The sequence below is a fragment of the Sylvia atricapilla genome, chromosome 2 (genome assembly GCF_009819655.1).
Source record: "Sylvia atricapilla isolate bSylAtr1 chromosome 2, bSylAtr1.pri, whole genome shotgun sequence".
In the NCBI taxonomy this organism is placed as follows: domain Eukaryota; kingdom Metazoa; phylum Chordata; class Aves; order Passeriformes; family Sylviidae; genus Sylvia; species Sylvia atricapilla.
In genome coordinates this window covers 9,919,264-9,936,775 of record NC_089141.1, presented here as the reverse complement: position 1 = coordinate 9,936,775, position 17,512 = coordinate 9,919,264, and the positions used below count along the sequence as shown (strand labels likewise).

At 42.9% G+C, this 17,512-nt stretch overlaps 1 protein-coding gene across 1 annotated transcript in view; it reads right to left on the bottom strand.

The window, feature by feature from the left end:
* FCHSD2 (FCH and double SH3 domains 2) overlaps positions 1–17,512 on the bottom strand; it is a 122,734-nt gene that overhangs the window by 7,597 nt on the left and 97,625 nt on the right. Inside the window, exons 11-13 of the mRNA XM_066340799.1 lie at positions 12,672–12,788; positions 11,286–11,390; positions 1,410–1,571 (exon numbers count right to left, since the gene is read on the bottom strand). Coding sequence (XP_066196896.1) covers positions 1,410–1,571; positions 11,286–11,390; positions 12,672–12,788 — 384 coding nt within the window. The remainder of the gene's footprint in view (positions 1–1,409; positions 1,572–11,285; positions 11,391–12,671; positions 12,789–17,512) is intronic.

The window sequence follows — 17,512 nt, the reverse complement described above, 5'->3', positions numbered from 1 at the left end:
GCTCTGAGCTCCTCGGCTGGAATCATTTGAGAAGCAGGCATGGAGAGGGAAAACAGGAAACTGAGAGGTTGGCTTGATACAGCTCATCCTTCTGCAGAGTCTGGGATGGAAGATGGCATCAGCAAGGAATGAATGTATAGGACAGAAGGACACTAAAGGTGTGGGATATGCAGCAAACACAGGAAGAAATGCAGGGGAGGTGATCAGAAAAGTGAATTATATACATGAAAAAACCATGGAAATATAAATATAGATAGAAATAGAAATCTATCTTGTTTTGTTGCACACAGACACAGATGGGTCCTGTCCCTGTTCCCTGGAGCAGAACTGGACCCTCCCCGGCTGTCCCCTCCTGTCAGGGAGTTGTGCAGAGTCACAAGGTCCCCCCCTGAGCCTCCTTTGCTCCAGGCTGAGCCCCTTTCCCAGCTCCCTCAGCCTCTCCTGGGGCTCCAGCCCCTTCCCCAACTCTGTTAAACACTGCCCACTCCTCCAGGCTGGAGTGAAAGTGCTGCTTGTTACAAACGGCAGTAATTCCTCTAAATTTTGGCATAATTTTGGTCCCAGCTCTAAGAATTCCATCTCTGGGCTGTTCCTGTCTGGCTTGCCAAGGTCAACAGAGCCTTTTTTAAATACAGGAGCCTACGTAAGTGTAAAAGGGGAAAATGAGACTCAGAGCTGAACTTCCCAGGCTGCAGCAGTGCCTGGGACCAACACGGGGGGCTCAGCTGCAGGGCCAACTGTGCCATGTCTGGGGAGACTGGGAATGAGGGATTGGGAGCAGCTCAACAGGCACAGAGGGAAGTTAAAGGAGGTGGTGTACAAGAAGAAATGGAATAAAATCATTATTTAACACAGCTAAGCAACAAATCCTCATCTATTGTGACCAGTGAGGATCTGAAGTGAAACTCAGCAGGGGAATTCCTTTGGGATTTTGGAGGGCTGACATTTGGATCTGCACGCTCGAAGATATCAAGATAACATTATAAACTAATAATGAAACTTCAAAGAAACACAGGCCTTGGACATTTCCAGGGATCCAGGGGCAGCCACAGCTTCTCTGGGCACCCTGTGTCAGGGCCTTCCAGGGAACAACTCCTTCCCAATATCCCATGCAATCCTGTCCTCTGTCAGTGTGAGTCCATTCCCTGTGTCCTGTCCCTCCATCCCTTGTCCCCAGTCCCTCTCCAGCTCTCCTGGAGCCCCTTTAGGCCCTGGCAGGGGCTCTGAGCTCTCCCTGGAGCCTTCTCCTCTCCAGGTGAGCACCCCCAGCTCTCCCAGCCTGTCCCCAGAGCAGAGGGGCTCCAGCCCTGCAGCAGCTCCGGGGTCTCCTCTGTATCCCATCCTAAGTCCAGAGCAGCCCCTGGACAGATCCCAGGCCCTGGGGCGAGGTTCCCCAGCAGGATCCGTACCAGGTGTGCGGAGCCGTTGTTGGTGACCGAGGACAGGTTGGCCCAGCGCTCGTTCTCCAGCTCCTCCATCACCTGGTTCATGGCACTCTTCAGCCACGTGTCCACGGACACCCCGATCTGCTTCAGCAGCTCCAGCCGTGCCTCTGCCTTCAGCTTGATGATCTAGGCACACAAACACACACAGAGCTCAGAATCCCTCAGGATCCCACCTCGCCCCCACGGCTTTTTCTGATCCACCAGCCATCCGGGTGGCTCCCAAAGCTGCTCCCCGTGGAAATGAGCCCCACTCCTCATTTCCTTGCCTGCAGGAATGTGCTGTGAGCCAAGACACAGGGAATGGTTTTTTGGAGGCCCAGCGAGTCTCAGCAGTTGGTGTTTTTTAAAGTAACACCTCTGAGTTTATGCTCGCTCTCAATTCACACCCTTAAGAAGTTCAGTGTAGCTTTAATGTCCAACAATCCAGTGCTTCCCAAGACTTCTAAAACTAGGAACATCCACAGTGCAGACCCTTCCAGGTTGTGACTAAGCTAGATGTGATACACAAACAAATCTGACAGGATACACACACACACACACCAACCCACCAACTCCCAAGTGAGGCTGTTTTTCACCAGCACGTGCCAGAGATCACAGGAAACTCATTTGTTATGGAAGCCCAATATGTTTATAATCCCCAAATTAAGTAAGTATTGCACTCCAACAAACAGTTTCAGGATTTTTGTCTTCAGAACAGCATGAAAATGGAGGTTCTCTGACAGCTGGGCTCACTTCAGCATCCTGGCATGCTTGCTGGCTGATGGAGCCAAGGATTTAACAAATTCATGGCAAAGCACCACCCTGATCCAAATTAGCTCAGTCTGAACAGGACGGATGGGAAGAGCAGCATGAAGAAATTCAGGATTTCAGCAAGAGCAGATTTGCAGTGAGAAGTGGAGGGCAAACCCAGGGATAAAATTGTGGATATTTTTGAGCAGACAGCCCTCTCAACACCCCACTGCTGCCCTTGCTCATCAGAGGAACAAAAGTGATTTCCCAAAAGTGATTTCCCAAGTGATTTCCCAAAAATTCTTCAGTGAGTCACTGATGGAGGCAACAACAGAAACCCACGGAACCACCCTGGAATTCTTTCCGCATTCCTTTTCACAGCATTTGTCATTTTTAGCAAGTAGCAAAGTTTCATCTCCTTTCATCTTACAGCCCCCCCCCTTAGGGATCTGAAGCACCTCACTGCAGCATCCCTGACACACCAAGCACTCAGCAGCACTGGGAACCCAAGCAAAACCAGCAACAACAGGTGAGTTCAGGCAAAAATTAGAGAGAAATTCCCTTTCCAGTAGTGGCTGAAGCACAGCAGACTATGAAGAATATGTGTACAGTGAATTCAAATGCCAGCAGGTGCCAGGTAGATATTTATCTCTTACACAAATCCTTAATTTATACAAAATTTTGTGTTGAGCTGAAATGATACAGGTGTTTTTCTTGTTTTGACAGGCTGCTGCACTTACAGAATCAGAGAATTGTACCCTTCTACTAAGAAAATGAATCAGAAAAGAAATGACTGTTAACTTTATTAAGCTGAACCCCTAAAGATGTCTCCCTTTCCACTTAATTTGTAAAGGTGACTTTAAACCTGTCTCAATCAAATCACTTTTGAGAGATATTATTTTAAGTTCAGGGTAGAAGAAATGTGATTTTTGAAGAGTAGGTCAGTTGTAAGAGGGAAATTTATGATGTCAGATGCATCTTCATACAGCTGCAGCTGCATGCACATGCTCTCCCCTGTAATCAGGGCTGGAGAAATGAGGATGGGACAACTCTGAGAGGTGTTTCCCATGGGAAAAGCCAAAGCCACTGAGACATGGGAAGTTTCCACTTCATGCAAGAGGTCTCCAGGAGAATGATTAACAGTAAATAGTGCTCAGAGAGCTGAGAAAAGGAGGAAACATTAAATACATTAATGTGCATCCCTTCTCTCCTGCTTCTGAGCATCTGAGATTTTGAACAAACTCACTCCAACCTTGGAGCTGCACAGGGCAGGGAGAAACACCATGTTAAAGGCAACTTATTCACACAATCCCAAAATGTTTTGGGCAGGAAGGACCTCAAAATCATCCAGTGCCACCCCCTGCCATGGGCAGGGACACCTTTTGCTTCCCAGGCTGCTCCAAACCCTGTCCAGGCTCGCCTTGAATATATAAATAAATACATATATAAATATTAATGTATGTATTTACTCGTGGAGTGAAGTAGCTTTGCCCTAACTTGTCTTTACATCCTGACACTTTGCCTGTGCCTCCACCAAGGAATTGCTCAGCCCAGTTGCTTTGCTGTTTACCTTGTTATGCAATTTCCAGTTAGACTGAGTTATGCTACAGCAATAAACATTGGTCCAGGCTGCTACAAACATCTGCAGTTGCTGTTAGCCCTCGCTCTGCTGTAGTTTGTTTGTACAAATTGTGAGCTAAAATAAACAAGCTGCTCCAAAATCCTTGAGTGTACTTGACAAGAGGGTTTAATTCAACGTACCCAGCGAATCCAGTGGAGTTCCCCCTCCCTGTTTACAGCCAGGAGCATTAACAGTCAACAAATGTTTGTTCCAAACCACAAATGTTTTGAGTTTCATTCCACTGCAGACAAGCCATAAAAGTACCAGAAGCTTTAGGTCAGGCCTGCACTTGATAGTTATTTACAAGCTGAAATTGTATTTTGACCTAAATAATGATGCTGGTAGACCAGAATTAACAGCTTCCTATGTGTAGGAAAAATACAAATAAAATACTACTCAGGAACAGAACTTCATTCTGCTTCTCACAGAGGGACAGCTACACATTTAAACATGATTTAGTGGTGGCCTTGGCAGTGCTGGGTTGGAGTCAATGATCTTGGAGTGCCTTTCCAACCTCAATGACTCTGTGATCCCATAAAGATACAAACATTTCATTCAAACATCACCACACCTGAATTACCTGGGCTTGATGCCTTCATTATACCAGAATAAAATGTTAAGTAAGAAGGAAACAGGGCAATAGCGGTGATTTTGCCAGCATTTCACCACATTGTGTCACAATCTTTTCTGAAAGTCTTGTTCCCTTGAAAGATCATCACATTAAAAACTAAACAAGGCTTTAACCACTGGTTTCCCCTGTCTCCCACTGGATGTTCCCCAGGGACACTCGTGCTGTGCCCCCCTGGATGAGTGACCTCCACTGACAGACTCCGAAATATCTTACGTCAAGATATTTGATTTGGCATTCCCTGCAGCTCTGAGCATCTCCAGGAAGGCAGCTGGGCTTCCAAAGCCCAGGAATGCTGGAATCCAGCACTGGCTCTGAAATCTGGGTGCTGCCCAAATCTCATTGTTAGGAAAGTCTCACTGCAGGACAAACATTTTCCTGTGTAACAGAGAAATTGCTGTTTACAGTCTCCAATTACTGGTTAATAGCTCAGGACTGGGGTATTTTTACACTGATTAAAAAACCATCAGCCACCCACAAAATGTACAAACTCTTCTGAGGGTTCCTGCTTCTCTGAGCTGTTCTTTCTGCCGGGAGGATCTAAGAAGATGAAAAGAAAAACCACCCAAGTTTTAGAAAATATAAACACTGTTATCTGCTCCTCACATACCTAAGGTTGCTCCACATGGGAGATGCAATAGTTTTGTTTATTTACTGTTCCAGTCTTAATTAAGCAATGGTTTTAGACCCACAGATTACTCAAGATGAAGATACACAACTGCTCTGCAAGGCATGAAATGAAACCCTGCAGGAACATCACAGAGCTGTTCCCTATTCCCAGGAGAGAAAAGGACTGGAAAGAAACCCAGAGTTCCTTCACATCCCACAAACACCTCGGATCCAAGTCCTCCAAAGCCATTTATAAAGGTGTTGGGGTACAAAAACACACAGAAATGCAGCAAATGTTGCCCCTTCGATGTTCTGGTTTAGGTTTTTGTTAAAACCAGTTTTAAACAGATTTTCCTGAAAGCAGAATTGCTTTACCTGCCATGGCTTTTCAAGGTGCAGAACAAACCTTGCGCCTTGGCCCAGATTTTTTTTCCTCCTGAAGAATTCAGAATTAATTCTTTTACACAAAAGTTGCACTTAGGAACCTGGCCAGATACTAAAATCAGATTTAATTCAGATTATAAGGAGACCAAATCATCTTCTGTGAGAAATTCAGTGGCAGGAAAAAAAGCCCATATAATCACAGAATCCTGGAATCATTCAGGGTGGAAAACCCCTTTAAGATCATGGAGTCCAACCATTCCCCCAGCACTACCAAGGTCACCACTGACCATGACCCCAAGTGGTTGGACACTCTCATTTGGCAAATTCTTCTAGCCAGGAAGAAATCAATGGGGAAAGATTCTGGCAAAACATTCTGGAAAAACATTATCTTTATTTCTGTCCCCATTTAGAAACACTTCTTGTTGAAATTCTAGGCTGTTTAAATAAAAAAAAGATATTAAAATGAAATAGTATTAAAATTAAATAATTCTCTTCAAGAAACGTCAAAATTTGGACCACTGGAATGATGACAGAGTGATAGGGAGACATGATTATAAATCAATTTGATCTATAATTAAGGAATAATTATAGATCAATATAATAAGGAAATTCAAATAAGGAATAACTATAAATCAACTTGATTTATAATTAGGAATGCCCTAAACTTCTCAAAACCCAAAGTGAGTCTGACTCCATGCAGTTCAGTTTTAAATCACAGCCCACTGTGTTAAAGGAGGGGTGTATAAGAAAATAAAGCAAAAAATCCAACTTGCAATGCCTTGCTGAGGTTTGGGGTGGGAAAACCCAAAGCGGTGGCAAAACCACCCCAACTGAAAAGATAAATCCTGTCCAACACAACTCACCTAAAATCTGAATCCTTTTTCTGCACGAGGTGGGGAATTAGCTCATAAATTACATTTTCCACCACAACACTGAGTGTGTTTCTTCTCTAAGTGGGAGGCTGGGCGGGAGGTTGGTACAGCTATTCCAGGAGTTAATTTATATGCTAAATAATCTGCACGGACTGAAATCCAAAGAAACTGGGGTGAAGCAAACAGGAAATAAGGCACTGGCACACGTAACACCTCTCTCAAGTGAATTTCAAGGTTAAGGAAACAGAGGGGAAGCTATTCCTGGAGAAGAATCCACCTGTACAGCTCCAGCCAAACTGGCAGATGGGTTTTTCCCAAGCTTAGGCACATAAAACATTAAAGATCCCTAAGTATGGAATTTGTAGGGCTTAAGAAGTGGCTCTCAAGTTGTCGGGAACGGGGCTTGAATGGAAATCACCCAGATTCTGTAAATAATGAGATAAATGTCTAAAATGTATGGATGTAATCATTTATTATGACATTTCTCTGTGGCTCTGTGATGAACACTGGTTCTTCAGAGAGAGAAAAATGTTATGGACGTTTCAGAGCAAAAATATTCAGTAAGATTTAGGCAGAGACTGGATTAGAGACACCTCAAAGCCCATCACCTTCCACTGTCCCAGGCTGCTCCAAGCCCCAGTGTCCAACCTGGCCTTGGACACTTCCAGGGATCCAGGGGCAGCCACAGCTTCTCTGGGCACCCTGTGCCAGGGCCCCACCACCCTCCCAGACAGGAATTCCTCCCCAGTATCCCACCTAACCCTGCCCTCTGGCAGTGGGAGCCATTCCTCTTGTCCTGGCACTACCCACTGTGTAAAATTCATTCTCCCCCTCACTAAACTGCTTTTCACCAAGACAGTTTGAAATTCCTGCTCTGTGGATGTCACTGGGATTTTTCCAGGCCAGTCCTCATTCTGCTGACCTGGAAAGCCCAACAGCTCCCACACATCTCCTGCAGGGAAGGCACCTGGTTCCCTGCACAGCTCTCCCAGCCTTTGCTTCCTGAGCTCAACCAGAGATGGCAGTGAGTGACATTTTGCAAATTCACCTTTCCTTTGGATTAGGAGCCTCTTTCCCTGGAAGTGCTCCAGGCCAAGTTAGAGAGGTGTTGGAGCAACCTGGGATAGTGGAAGGTGTCTCTGCCCGCAGCAGGAGTTGGGACTAAATTGATCCTGAAGGTGCCTTCCAACCCAAACCAGCCCATGATTCTGCAACTCCGTTTCATTTATTTGCCTGAAGCATATGGAATTCGCTTTATTCTCACTGTGCCACAACACAGCAACAAATATCCACAGCCAAATACAAGGAGAGGGAGAAATCAGCCCCCCATGTACAATTAAAAATGGCCCTACACCTCTGAGCTGATCGAACAGAGTAAACGGCACCGCAATGAGCCTTAACCAGATCTAATCTGGCACAAACACTCTCTGGAGAGCTGCAGATATCCCGATGAGGAGACAAAATACATCCCCCTGTAATTAAGTGGGAACAGAATTAATTGCTGTGGAAGCCCAAAGACCTGAGAGCAAATGGGAACGCTCCCACCATCCTGGAGAAGAATCATGTCAGCCCTGGGACAACTGAACTGCTTGGGGAGACACACAGTGGAGTCTTTGGTCTGAGAGAGGAAAAATAAGATGAGAAGATGAAATCTCCTGTGCTGGCACTGCTGAGGCATCTCCAGTCCTGGGGGCAGTTTTGGGCCCCTCAGAAGAAGGATACTGGGGGGCTGGAAATGTCCAGGGAAGGGAATGGAGCTGGGGAAGGGGCTGGAGCCCCAGGAGAGGCTGAGGGAGCTGGGAAAGGGGCTCAGCCTGGGGAAAAGGAGGCTCAGGGGGGACCTTGTGTCTCTGCACAACTCCCTGGCAGGAGGGGACAGCCGGGGATCAGGCTCTGCTCTCAGGAAATTTCTGTCTCCAGTCATTGAAAGATAAAGGGAGTCAAATAAAGCTCAATTCCTTCCTTCCTGCTGCTACAGAAATCAAAGCTGAAAACACAGAAGTTCTACTTCAATTACCTGAATTGGGTGAATGAGTACAGAGGAGCTCCAAGAATGGTTTATTTTCACAAATTATCAGTTTTCAATGTCAATTTCCAAATTCTTAATTGAAATCCCTTACAGCTGATGCCTGAATGGTGCCACTTTCAATTTGAAGGAGCACCTTGTGCACTCAGGGCTTGTCTTTATCAAAGTGTTTCAATGCTGCTGGGAAAAGGATGGAATTCCCCTGGGTCTAAACTCCACAGCATGTCATTAACTACAGTCAATTTTACTGCTTTGCCACTGCGAGAGATATTATCATTCAAAATCTAATAGTATTTTAACATTTCCTTTAAAAGCAAGCGAAGAAGACGAACAAACAAAAAACCTCCAAACAACCCTTTAACTAACACCAAATCTTTCAATTTTAACACAAAAATGTGTGTGCTGGTTTTCAGTTACAGTCACATATCACCTGCACAGCAGCACTCTGCTGGAATTCCTAATTTCCCCCTCAATTCTAATCAAGGAGTTTGCTCCCTGAAAACATCACACGGAAAAATAGCTGTTATCCCAGGGAGAGAAAGATCAGAAACAACCCACTGAGCTGTAGATGTGTCAATCTGAGGCTTTATATTCATCTTGTAGAAGACAAAAAAATTGGGATTCTCCAATATCTCCTGATCCTGAGTGCATTTTTACTCCATTTCTTTGCTGTACTTTCAAGTTATACCTGTTCCCACATCCCTGTACTTGTTAAATCCAGTTATCCATATGGAACAGACCCTCAGCTCCTGCCAGGGCTTAGATTTCCCTGAATTCAGGGTCTCCAAGGAAGAGGGCAGTGAGATGAGCACATCTATGCCCAATACACCCTGAAAAAAAACCCCTTTACCTATAAAAATCCTCTCTAAAAGGAGCTCATCCTGCTTTTTAAGGCACTCAAGCAATGGGGATATAAAAATCCCCAAGGAGAAACAGGCAAGTGGAAGATGACCAAATCAGAAAAAACTAATCCCAATATGTCTGTGAAGTTGTCTACCCCTTTCAGGAATGATGAGGACAGAAAAGAAGGAAGAAAGTGGATTTGCAAAGGAAAAGGAATGAGTCAAGAAAGCAAAATGGGATAGAACAGACAAAAAGATTTCCATAAGAAGAGAAAAATAAAATAAAAACAAAATCTTTGTGTCATCCTCACACACCTTCAAATGTGATACCAGAACAAACTCCCTACAGCCTAAATAACTTTTTGCACAAATACCACTCCCCAGCCCAACCCTCAGTAATTCCAACTCAATCAGTTGCACTTAAATATGCAGGAATGTTTGGTTTTCACACACTGGAAGGAATTAAAAATGCATTCCCAAAGAAAAGGTTTTAGCTCAAAGCTTGGGTTGGTCTTCTCCAGGATTTTATGTGTGCAAAACTCTCTTGTTTAATTTGTGGTCTTGAACTCAGTCTTAGAGGAGAGGGGACCAAGAGGGCTAAAAGAAAAAGCCATTCCCAAGTGGAAATAAAATCTCCTTAAATTTACTTATTGGCTTATCTGAAGAAAAAAACCCCAACAACAACAACAAAAAACCCACCAAAAACAAACAAACAAAACCCCAAAAAACCCAAACAAAACCCCCCCACCAATTCTATATTATAAACAGCTTTGGTGGCAATACAGCAAAGTCCCACAAAGTGGTTTCCAAAAGCTCAGGGATAAGTTAACGTCTTTAAAATATGCAGCAGAAGAGAACGAAGTTGGCAAGAATCCCCCAGTCACTGAGTTTCATCCTCAAGTACTTGGCACTGGCACCATATGCCTTTGTAAAACAGGGCACACATTAAATGTTAGGAAGATAAAGGATGGTTTAACTTCAACCAGGAAAATACACTACTTGTCTGTATTAGCTAAAACACATGTCTTGGAGAAAATAAGATATTAAACTTCCACGTCCTGGCACTTTCCCTCTGTCCTAAGTCACTTTAATTTGTACCTTTTATAATATTTTGCTGCAAGAACTTTCTCTTTGGCAACTTCTTATCCTGATTTTATTTCTTGCTGCTGTTCTAATCTTTCATCCTTGCAGATTTAATCATTAACCATGTATGTATATACACAAGTATTCTGGAGTATGGTCTGTTGGAAATGATTTACTCAAAACAGGTTTTTAAACTACTTTCTGTAAGAACTAGGTTTAAAAAAAAAAACCCATGTCCTGCATTTGTTTTAAAAAGGGAGCCTGACAGTTCTCCTGCCAGGAGGAGGAATAATTTTGCTCTGTATTTTCTAACCCCTTCACCTGTAAATCACATTCCTAATTACATCAGGTACTTTGAGATATGAGAAGCACTTCACTGAAACAATTAGGTTTCTTCTACAGTTTTAATTAAGCAACTCACTCATCCAAAACCCAGCAGAACAGATCCTGCTGACTGCAATGGCCATGAAAACAGTTCACTTTCACTAACCCAGCACTGGCAGCCAAATAAGTTGATTTTATTCATGAGTCAAAAACTTAAAAGCACCTCACAGTAAAATTAGAGATACAAGGATTATTTCCAACGTTTTCCCATTAGCAATCAGATTTAGTTTGTGTATCAAAACCCACTACAACATCACATGGCAGTTGCTTCTAGAACCTAAAAAATATGAAGACAGAGATAAAATCACCATTTTCTGGTATTAATGCCTTCACAAGCAGAAGGAAATTAGTAAAAAAAATGAGATTGTTTTTCAGTGTGTTTCAGATAAAGCCCCTAGAGATTCTTGACCTTTGACAGTGAGAAATGTAGCAAGAGAACTCACTCTTCATCAGGAGGTGTTTTGAATAGCACTCTTCTGATTCAGAGTTTCATGAAGTTCATTCAGTGATTTGACAAATACCAAATGAAGGGGGGGAAAGTGACATCTTAAAATTCCCTGATTTTCGATGCTAAAAATACACATTTCCATCAACCAAATGAAACACCTGTACCAAACCTGTGGGAAATGAAGTGAAAATGCCAAAATAATTCCCTTTTTTACCTCAGCCTTGCGGATGCTCTCCCTGGCTTCATCAATCTTCTGCTCCAGTTCTGCTCGGGTTTGCTCGGACATCACGGGCCCGTGGCATTCCAGCTCCTCCAGCGTCTGCCAGGAGCAAGGAAACACACCACAGGTGCAGTCAATGCCAAAGACAAAGATTTGTGACAATCAGGGGAGTTACTGTTCCATGGGATGCTGGGAATGATCACCAAAGGTCTATCCCAAGAAATAAAAGGTGATGACTCTAACTCTGGCAGTGGGAAGCCATTCCCTGTGTCCTGTCCCTCCATCCCTTGTCCCCAGTCTTTCTCCAGCTCTCCTGGAGCCCCTTTAGGCCCTGGAACGGGCTCTGAGCTCTCCCTGGTGTCTTCCCCAAGATGTCAGAGCATTCTGGATGTTGTTTTCCTCCAGCTGATGCTGTGCTCAGGGGTTGGAATAGTACGGATGACCAGGAAACTGAGCAGTGTGTAGTGAAAGCATAGCAGGCTCCTTCATGGCTGGATTTTTTTGGAGAAGAGCAAGGAACTTTTGTATTTATTCTCCCTCCTAAAAGACACATTCAACACACTCCAAAACACAGCTGCCTGGCTGCCAAACACAGCCCTTGGGTCTTCAGAGCTGAGCCACAGACATAGTAACAAATTTATCAATTTGCATCTGATTTTGTGCCTCTGCATTAGATTTAACAGCAAATTCCTCAGATTTTCCTGGTGTGGAACAGACTTCTGATGACCACGTGAATACAGGCCCCAAGTTGTTGGAACCCTGGGCACTGAGAATTTCAGGCTGTCTGTGCTGACAGGCACTGACCCTCAAGCAAACACTGCATTTGACCTGAGGCCACAGAAAAGGATTCCAAAATTGAGTGACAGCACTGGGATTGTGGGTGTGTGGTTTGAATAGAAGTGTGTAACATCACGGGGTGGAAAACTTGGAGATTAAGGTTTTAGAATATAGTAATATACATAAAGCAAGATGGAGGTTTTAGGGCACTGGCTAAGTCCTTCACCTTCGTCTTCATGGGTTTGGGTTGTGTTTTTTAATTGGACAGAAAAGTCCACATTGTGGGCCACGAGTGGCTGGTTATTGGGTTAAAAGTAAAAACAGTATAGATGTCATCTTGTAATTGGATAAGTTATGATTAAAAGACCTCAGAAAGTGTTAAGAGACAGAGCCATTTTCTACCTTGCTAGCCAGAACTCACAGCTTGTGAGACTGTGCTACAGATAAGAATTAATAAACATCTGAGACCGAATATGAAACTGCATCTCCTGAGCCTTAATCCCGGCTCTAACAAAAGAAAAAAAGATAAAAACCCCACACCAGGTAATCCCCTGGTGCTTGCAGCAGCTCCCGTCCCAAGGAACGTGCTTTTCCCAGACCTACCCGCTGGCTGTGGACAATGTTCTTGTGCTCGCGGGCCACGCGCGTCGCCCATTTCCGTGCCTCCTTGTTCAGGCTGTGCTCCTCAGTCGTTCCCGTCTCCGATTCCAGCTGTCGGCTCTGGGACAGGGAACAAGGGAATGAGAGGATGGCCAGACCCTGGGCTGGCCCTGTGTTTACCTACAGGGTAACTCTGTATTACATTTATTATGTTTCTTATGAATCAAGGAAGGTACGACAAGAACTTCCTGGTGAACTTTGGGATGGTACCAGGTTGTGGGAAGGCAACTCCAAAAGCCAAAAGTTCACAAGAATTCAATTCCCAAAGTAAATTATAGACAGGCATTATAGAAAGCAAAGAGCACGGAATCATGGAATGGTTTGGGATGGAAGTGAATTTAAAAGCCCATCCAGTGCCACTCCTGCCATGGGCAGGGGCACCTTCTCCTGTCTCAGGGTGCTCCAAGCCCCATCCAACCTGGCCTTGGACACTGCCAGGGATGGAGCAGCCACAGCTTCCATGGGCAACCACTGCCGAAGCCTCTTCACCCTCATGGGGAACAATTCCTTCCTGAAGATGGAAGGTTTAGTGTGACCAAGGGGGTCATTCTTTGTAAACTGTGGTCAAACCACAAAGTCATCAAATATTTTAGTACAGCACAGCAGTTTCTGTCCAAAAAAATTCTGTGTCTGCAAAACAGAGACTGAAATTTCCAATCACATTTCTTATGTTGTTCCATCTTACTCCTGCTTTTGTCGTGTCAATGACAAAAAGTGAAATTGTCCTCCTCAAGAAGTTCCAACTAAAGCAAGACAAAATAGTTCTCCGCTGTCTACAGGATGAACAGAACAGAAACATTTCCCAGTATGGAATTACTGAAATAATTCCCAATCTTTCCATCATTTCCATTTATAACAGAGTCACAGAATCATGTGGGATGGGTTCCTTCTTTGAAAATATCCAAAAGCTACCTGGATACAGTCAGTCCCGGACAACTTCCGGACAAGACAACCTCCAGAGATCCTTTCCAACCTCAACCAGACCCCATGGAATTTTTTTTCCAGATCCAGTCTCTGCAACACACAAAGCCCCTGCACTCCTTTTAATCACAAGTTCTGACATAATCCTGCCCAGCCTTTGAGATCAAGCAAAAAAAGTCCCTTACTAGCTATGACTGAGGAAGAGAGAATACGCACAGAGCTGTTGAAGTGTGAAAAAAATGCCTGTGTCACAAATTTCTCACTCTGTATGCTTCAAAAAACACCATTTTTCTTCATCAGGTGGAGTTTGAAATTAGAGAAAAAGCCCAGAAGGATGAAAAGGTTGTTTAGGCAGGAGAAATCCAAGCTTAGCCATCAGGAAAGGTTAAGAGAGCAGAAAGACATGGAATTGTTTTCAGGGTAGTTGGGAAGCCTCCAGCTGTTGCAGAAGAGACACTGTTATCAGGTATTTTAGCAGGAGAAGTGGAATGATTTGTGTCAAGGAAGGATGAGAGTTTAATCATCTACACCAGCATTTGGCACAGCCTGGGATAAAACCAAGAGACACCAGGAGGCAAACTGAAAACAGGGTTTTTTCTGGCCTTTAGACTACACTGTCCTCATGGAAGAGACAAAAAATGCTAACTTTGACTGACAGCCTATCAGAGGATGTAACTGAAAAAGAGGCAAAATTGGTTCAGCTCATTACTTGTTCAGTGAAGCTTCTTGCCAAAATTGAACCTGAAATTCTGAGTGTCTGAAATGCCCAGCCAGTGTTATTTTCCAAGCACAGGGAATTGTCAAACAAGGTGTGGAACAGCCCAGAAGAGAAGAAGGGGAGGTATGGGATGATCGGGAAGCTTCAGGTGAGGATCTCTTCACCTGTCCTCTCAATTTAATTAGTAAACTGGCTTTTATTGAGGTGGATTTAGAGAATCATATTCCTTCATTACCGACTTCTTTAATTACTTCTGTTAAGCTACTCTATCGTAAACTTGCAGAAGACAGCTCACGGATTTATTTAGGCACACCCAATCCTTAAGATAACATTTCACCTCAGTTTTTCCCCAGTTTATCATACAGCTTCTCCCGCCGCTTCCACCTGAGTCTTAACCTGAGCAGAATCTTTGACATTCCTTCTCCCCTATGAAACATCTGAGAGTGAAAACAGCCCATAATATATTTGCAGTGTTCCCACTGCTCTTGCTCCTACTCAGCAGCTCGTTTTCATATGGAAAGAATCCAGACTTTCCAGTCACTTGATAATCTTCTCCATTACACCAAGTGTGATTCTGAGTTTTAGTCTATTTATCAAAAGCACTTAACCAGAAAAATGAATGAGGACTTTGTGGCTACTCTTTAAGGCTTACTAAACAATAAAGGAATTTTGTAGGGTCAAACTTGTATTAGTTATTTATAAAGCAGTATTGCACCCAGGCAGACTTCACCCTAGCCTGAAGGTCTAAAAATAAAACAAAATAAAAACGTGGCAATAAAAAGCCTTAATTCTGTCCCCTCTGGGAAAGACAGACTGAACAGGAACATCAAGAAAATGAAAACCCAGCTGCCATTAAAACAGGTGAGAAGAAAGGAGCTAAACCAGATTTATCTGCTGTGGACAATGAAGTCCAAGTTGTAGGGAAGAGACGGTGGAGGGACTGAAGGGTCTGATCCAGTCCTGATTTACTCCATGAAGCTGAAGTGTTCTCAGGACTGGAACTTGGAGGTGCCAAGATGTCCAATGACTCAATTTAACCTCTTCCAAAAAGAGAGGGAAACCAAACCCTCTCTCCGTGGCCAAGGGATGAAGGGAGAGCCAGAAAACCTGAGCTAAACATAGATGGACACTCTGCTCTTCCCTCAGGGCTTGGATTACAAGGAAAACAGTGTTTAGTGCTAAAAATTCGATCAGTAAACCAACAGAACCTTCTGGATGGCTCCAAGCAGCTAAAAAAGCTTAAAGGCAGCAATGCTGTTTCTTAAATTAACAAAAGCATTCAGGCTGCAGACAAATGTCACTTCTCCATTTTGGTCTGAAATGTTGGTGCAGGTGCAGGATTTGCCTCCCAAGAGGTCCAAACTCGGCCTGTATTCTTATTTACCCAGTTATATCTGGATGCAGATGGCACAAGGCTGCCTTGAAAGCAAAAAAACATTGGCTCTTGACCCTCAAACTTCCTTATTTTTGTGGCTGAGGCCTAAAAAAGTTCACTTCCAGCAAGGCAAGAAGCAGGGAACATTTATTGCATGCAAGGCACCGACATAAAACACAGCTAAAAACCAGGCATTTCTTTTAAAAAGAGGTGAAAACAAAAAGTTTCCATGCCAATGCTGCAGAGCAACACTCTGGGGAGGAGGAAGGAACACACATGACATTTTTCACACAACTCATTGCTAAACTCAGCAGTTCTGAGAAAAGCATGAGCCAACTTTGGGGCTCCTTTTAGTCTGTTATTGCTGAACTCATTCAGTTTTAATATAGCCAAGAGTGAGCTGGGGCTGACTCATATTTCAGTTAATTTCCAACATTTCAACTCCTCATCTTTAAAAATTAAGATTTTTTGCATAAAGGGTTTTTTCACCCTTCAGAATAACAAACATCCACTATTATTATCACATATATTACAATAAGGCTAAATCCAAATCAACCTACTATTGCTGCTTTATAGAACGACATGTTGCTTTTTAAACTAACAAATTTATAACATATTATTAATACTAGACAATATTATTATATTAATCTAATAAATTGATGAGGGGACTGCAGAAGGAAAAGGAACATCTGACTGGGTAAGGATGTTTTGTTTTTTTGTTTTGGTTTGGGTTTTGGGAGTTTTTTTGTTTTTGTAGTCTAGAATCTTAAAAATATTGATTTTTATTATATATCCCTCATCAACACAGCTTTGTTTTTCCCAGGCCTTGATGTTTCTGCATTAGGAACTTTTGTTGTACACAAGAGATGAAAAGCACAACCCTTTTTGAAAAATTAATTTGAATCTTATTTATTTTTAAAGGTTTTGATTGTTCTCACTGAAATTAATTTTTAAATGAGAGTGCAGAGTATTTTTGTTAATTTACTTCTATTCTCACCCTCATAATTATCCTCATTTGCCTCAGTCCTCACAGCAGCTGCGTTCCCAGCCAAGTCTTCCAAAAATCTATTAGAACTAGAAATATGGAAAAATTGTCCTCATTAGGTAACCAAAAGCAAAAAAAAAAAAGAAAAGGACTTTTAAAATCAAATTTGACACAGGAAAGAAAAAATAAAAGATTTTGTAGATATTTTCAATGCAATATTTAAAAAATTGTAGCTTTTATGTGGCCACTTCTTTCAAGTGCAGCTTCTGCTCTCTGACGTTCACTGTTAGAAAATACTCAGAGCTTTGCTTAAACTGTTTCCTGACTGCTAAAAGCCAAAGATTTCTAACTGTGTGCTCTCTAAATTAAAATTAGGTGGCAAAAATTAAAATAAGATCAACTAGGCAGTGAAATTTAAAATAAAATCCATTAGGTTGGAAGCCAATTTCAGCTCATTATACTTTAGAGAAAATCAGAAATGATCCTCAATTCAACTGAAGCTAAGTCTCCAGCAGATCTAAAACTTTCCTTATTCTTCAGTATCAAGCTCAAATATAAATATTAGATCTCAGATCTTATTTTAAGCCCAACTGGGGTGGGAGGGATTAAATCAAATCATTTTTACACAGGCACAAGATGGGTCAAGTCACAGAGCTTTGCCCACTCACACCCACTGATCATTTCTTTACCTGAATGGCTGCAATTCTCCTCAAAAAGAGCTCCTAATACTGAATAAAATTAAATAATTACTTCTTTGTAATATATATTTAGCCTAAAAATGATTA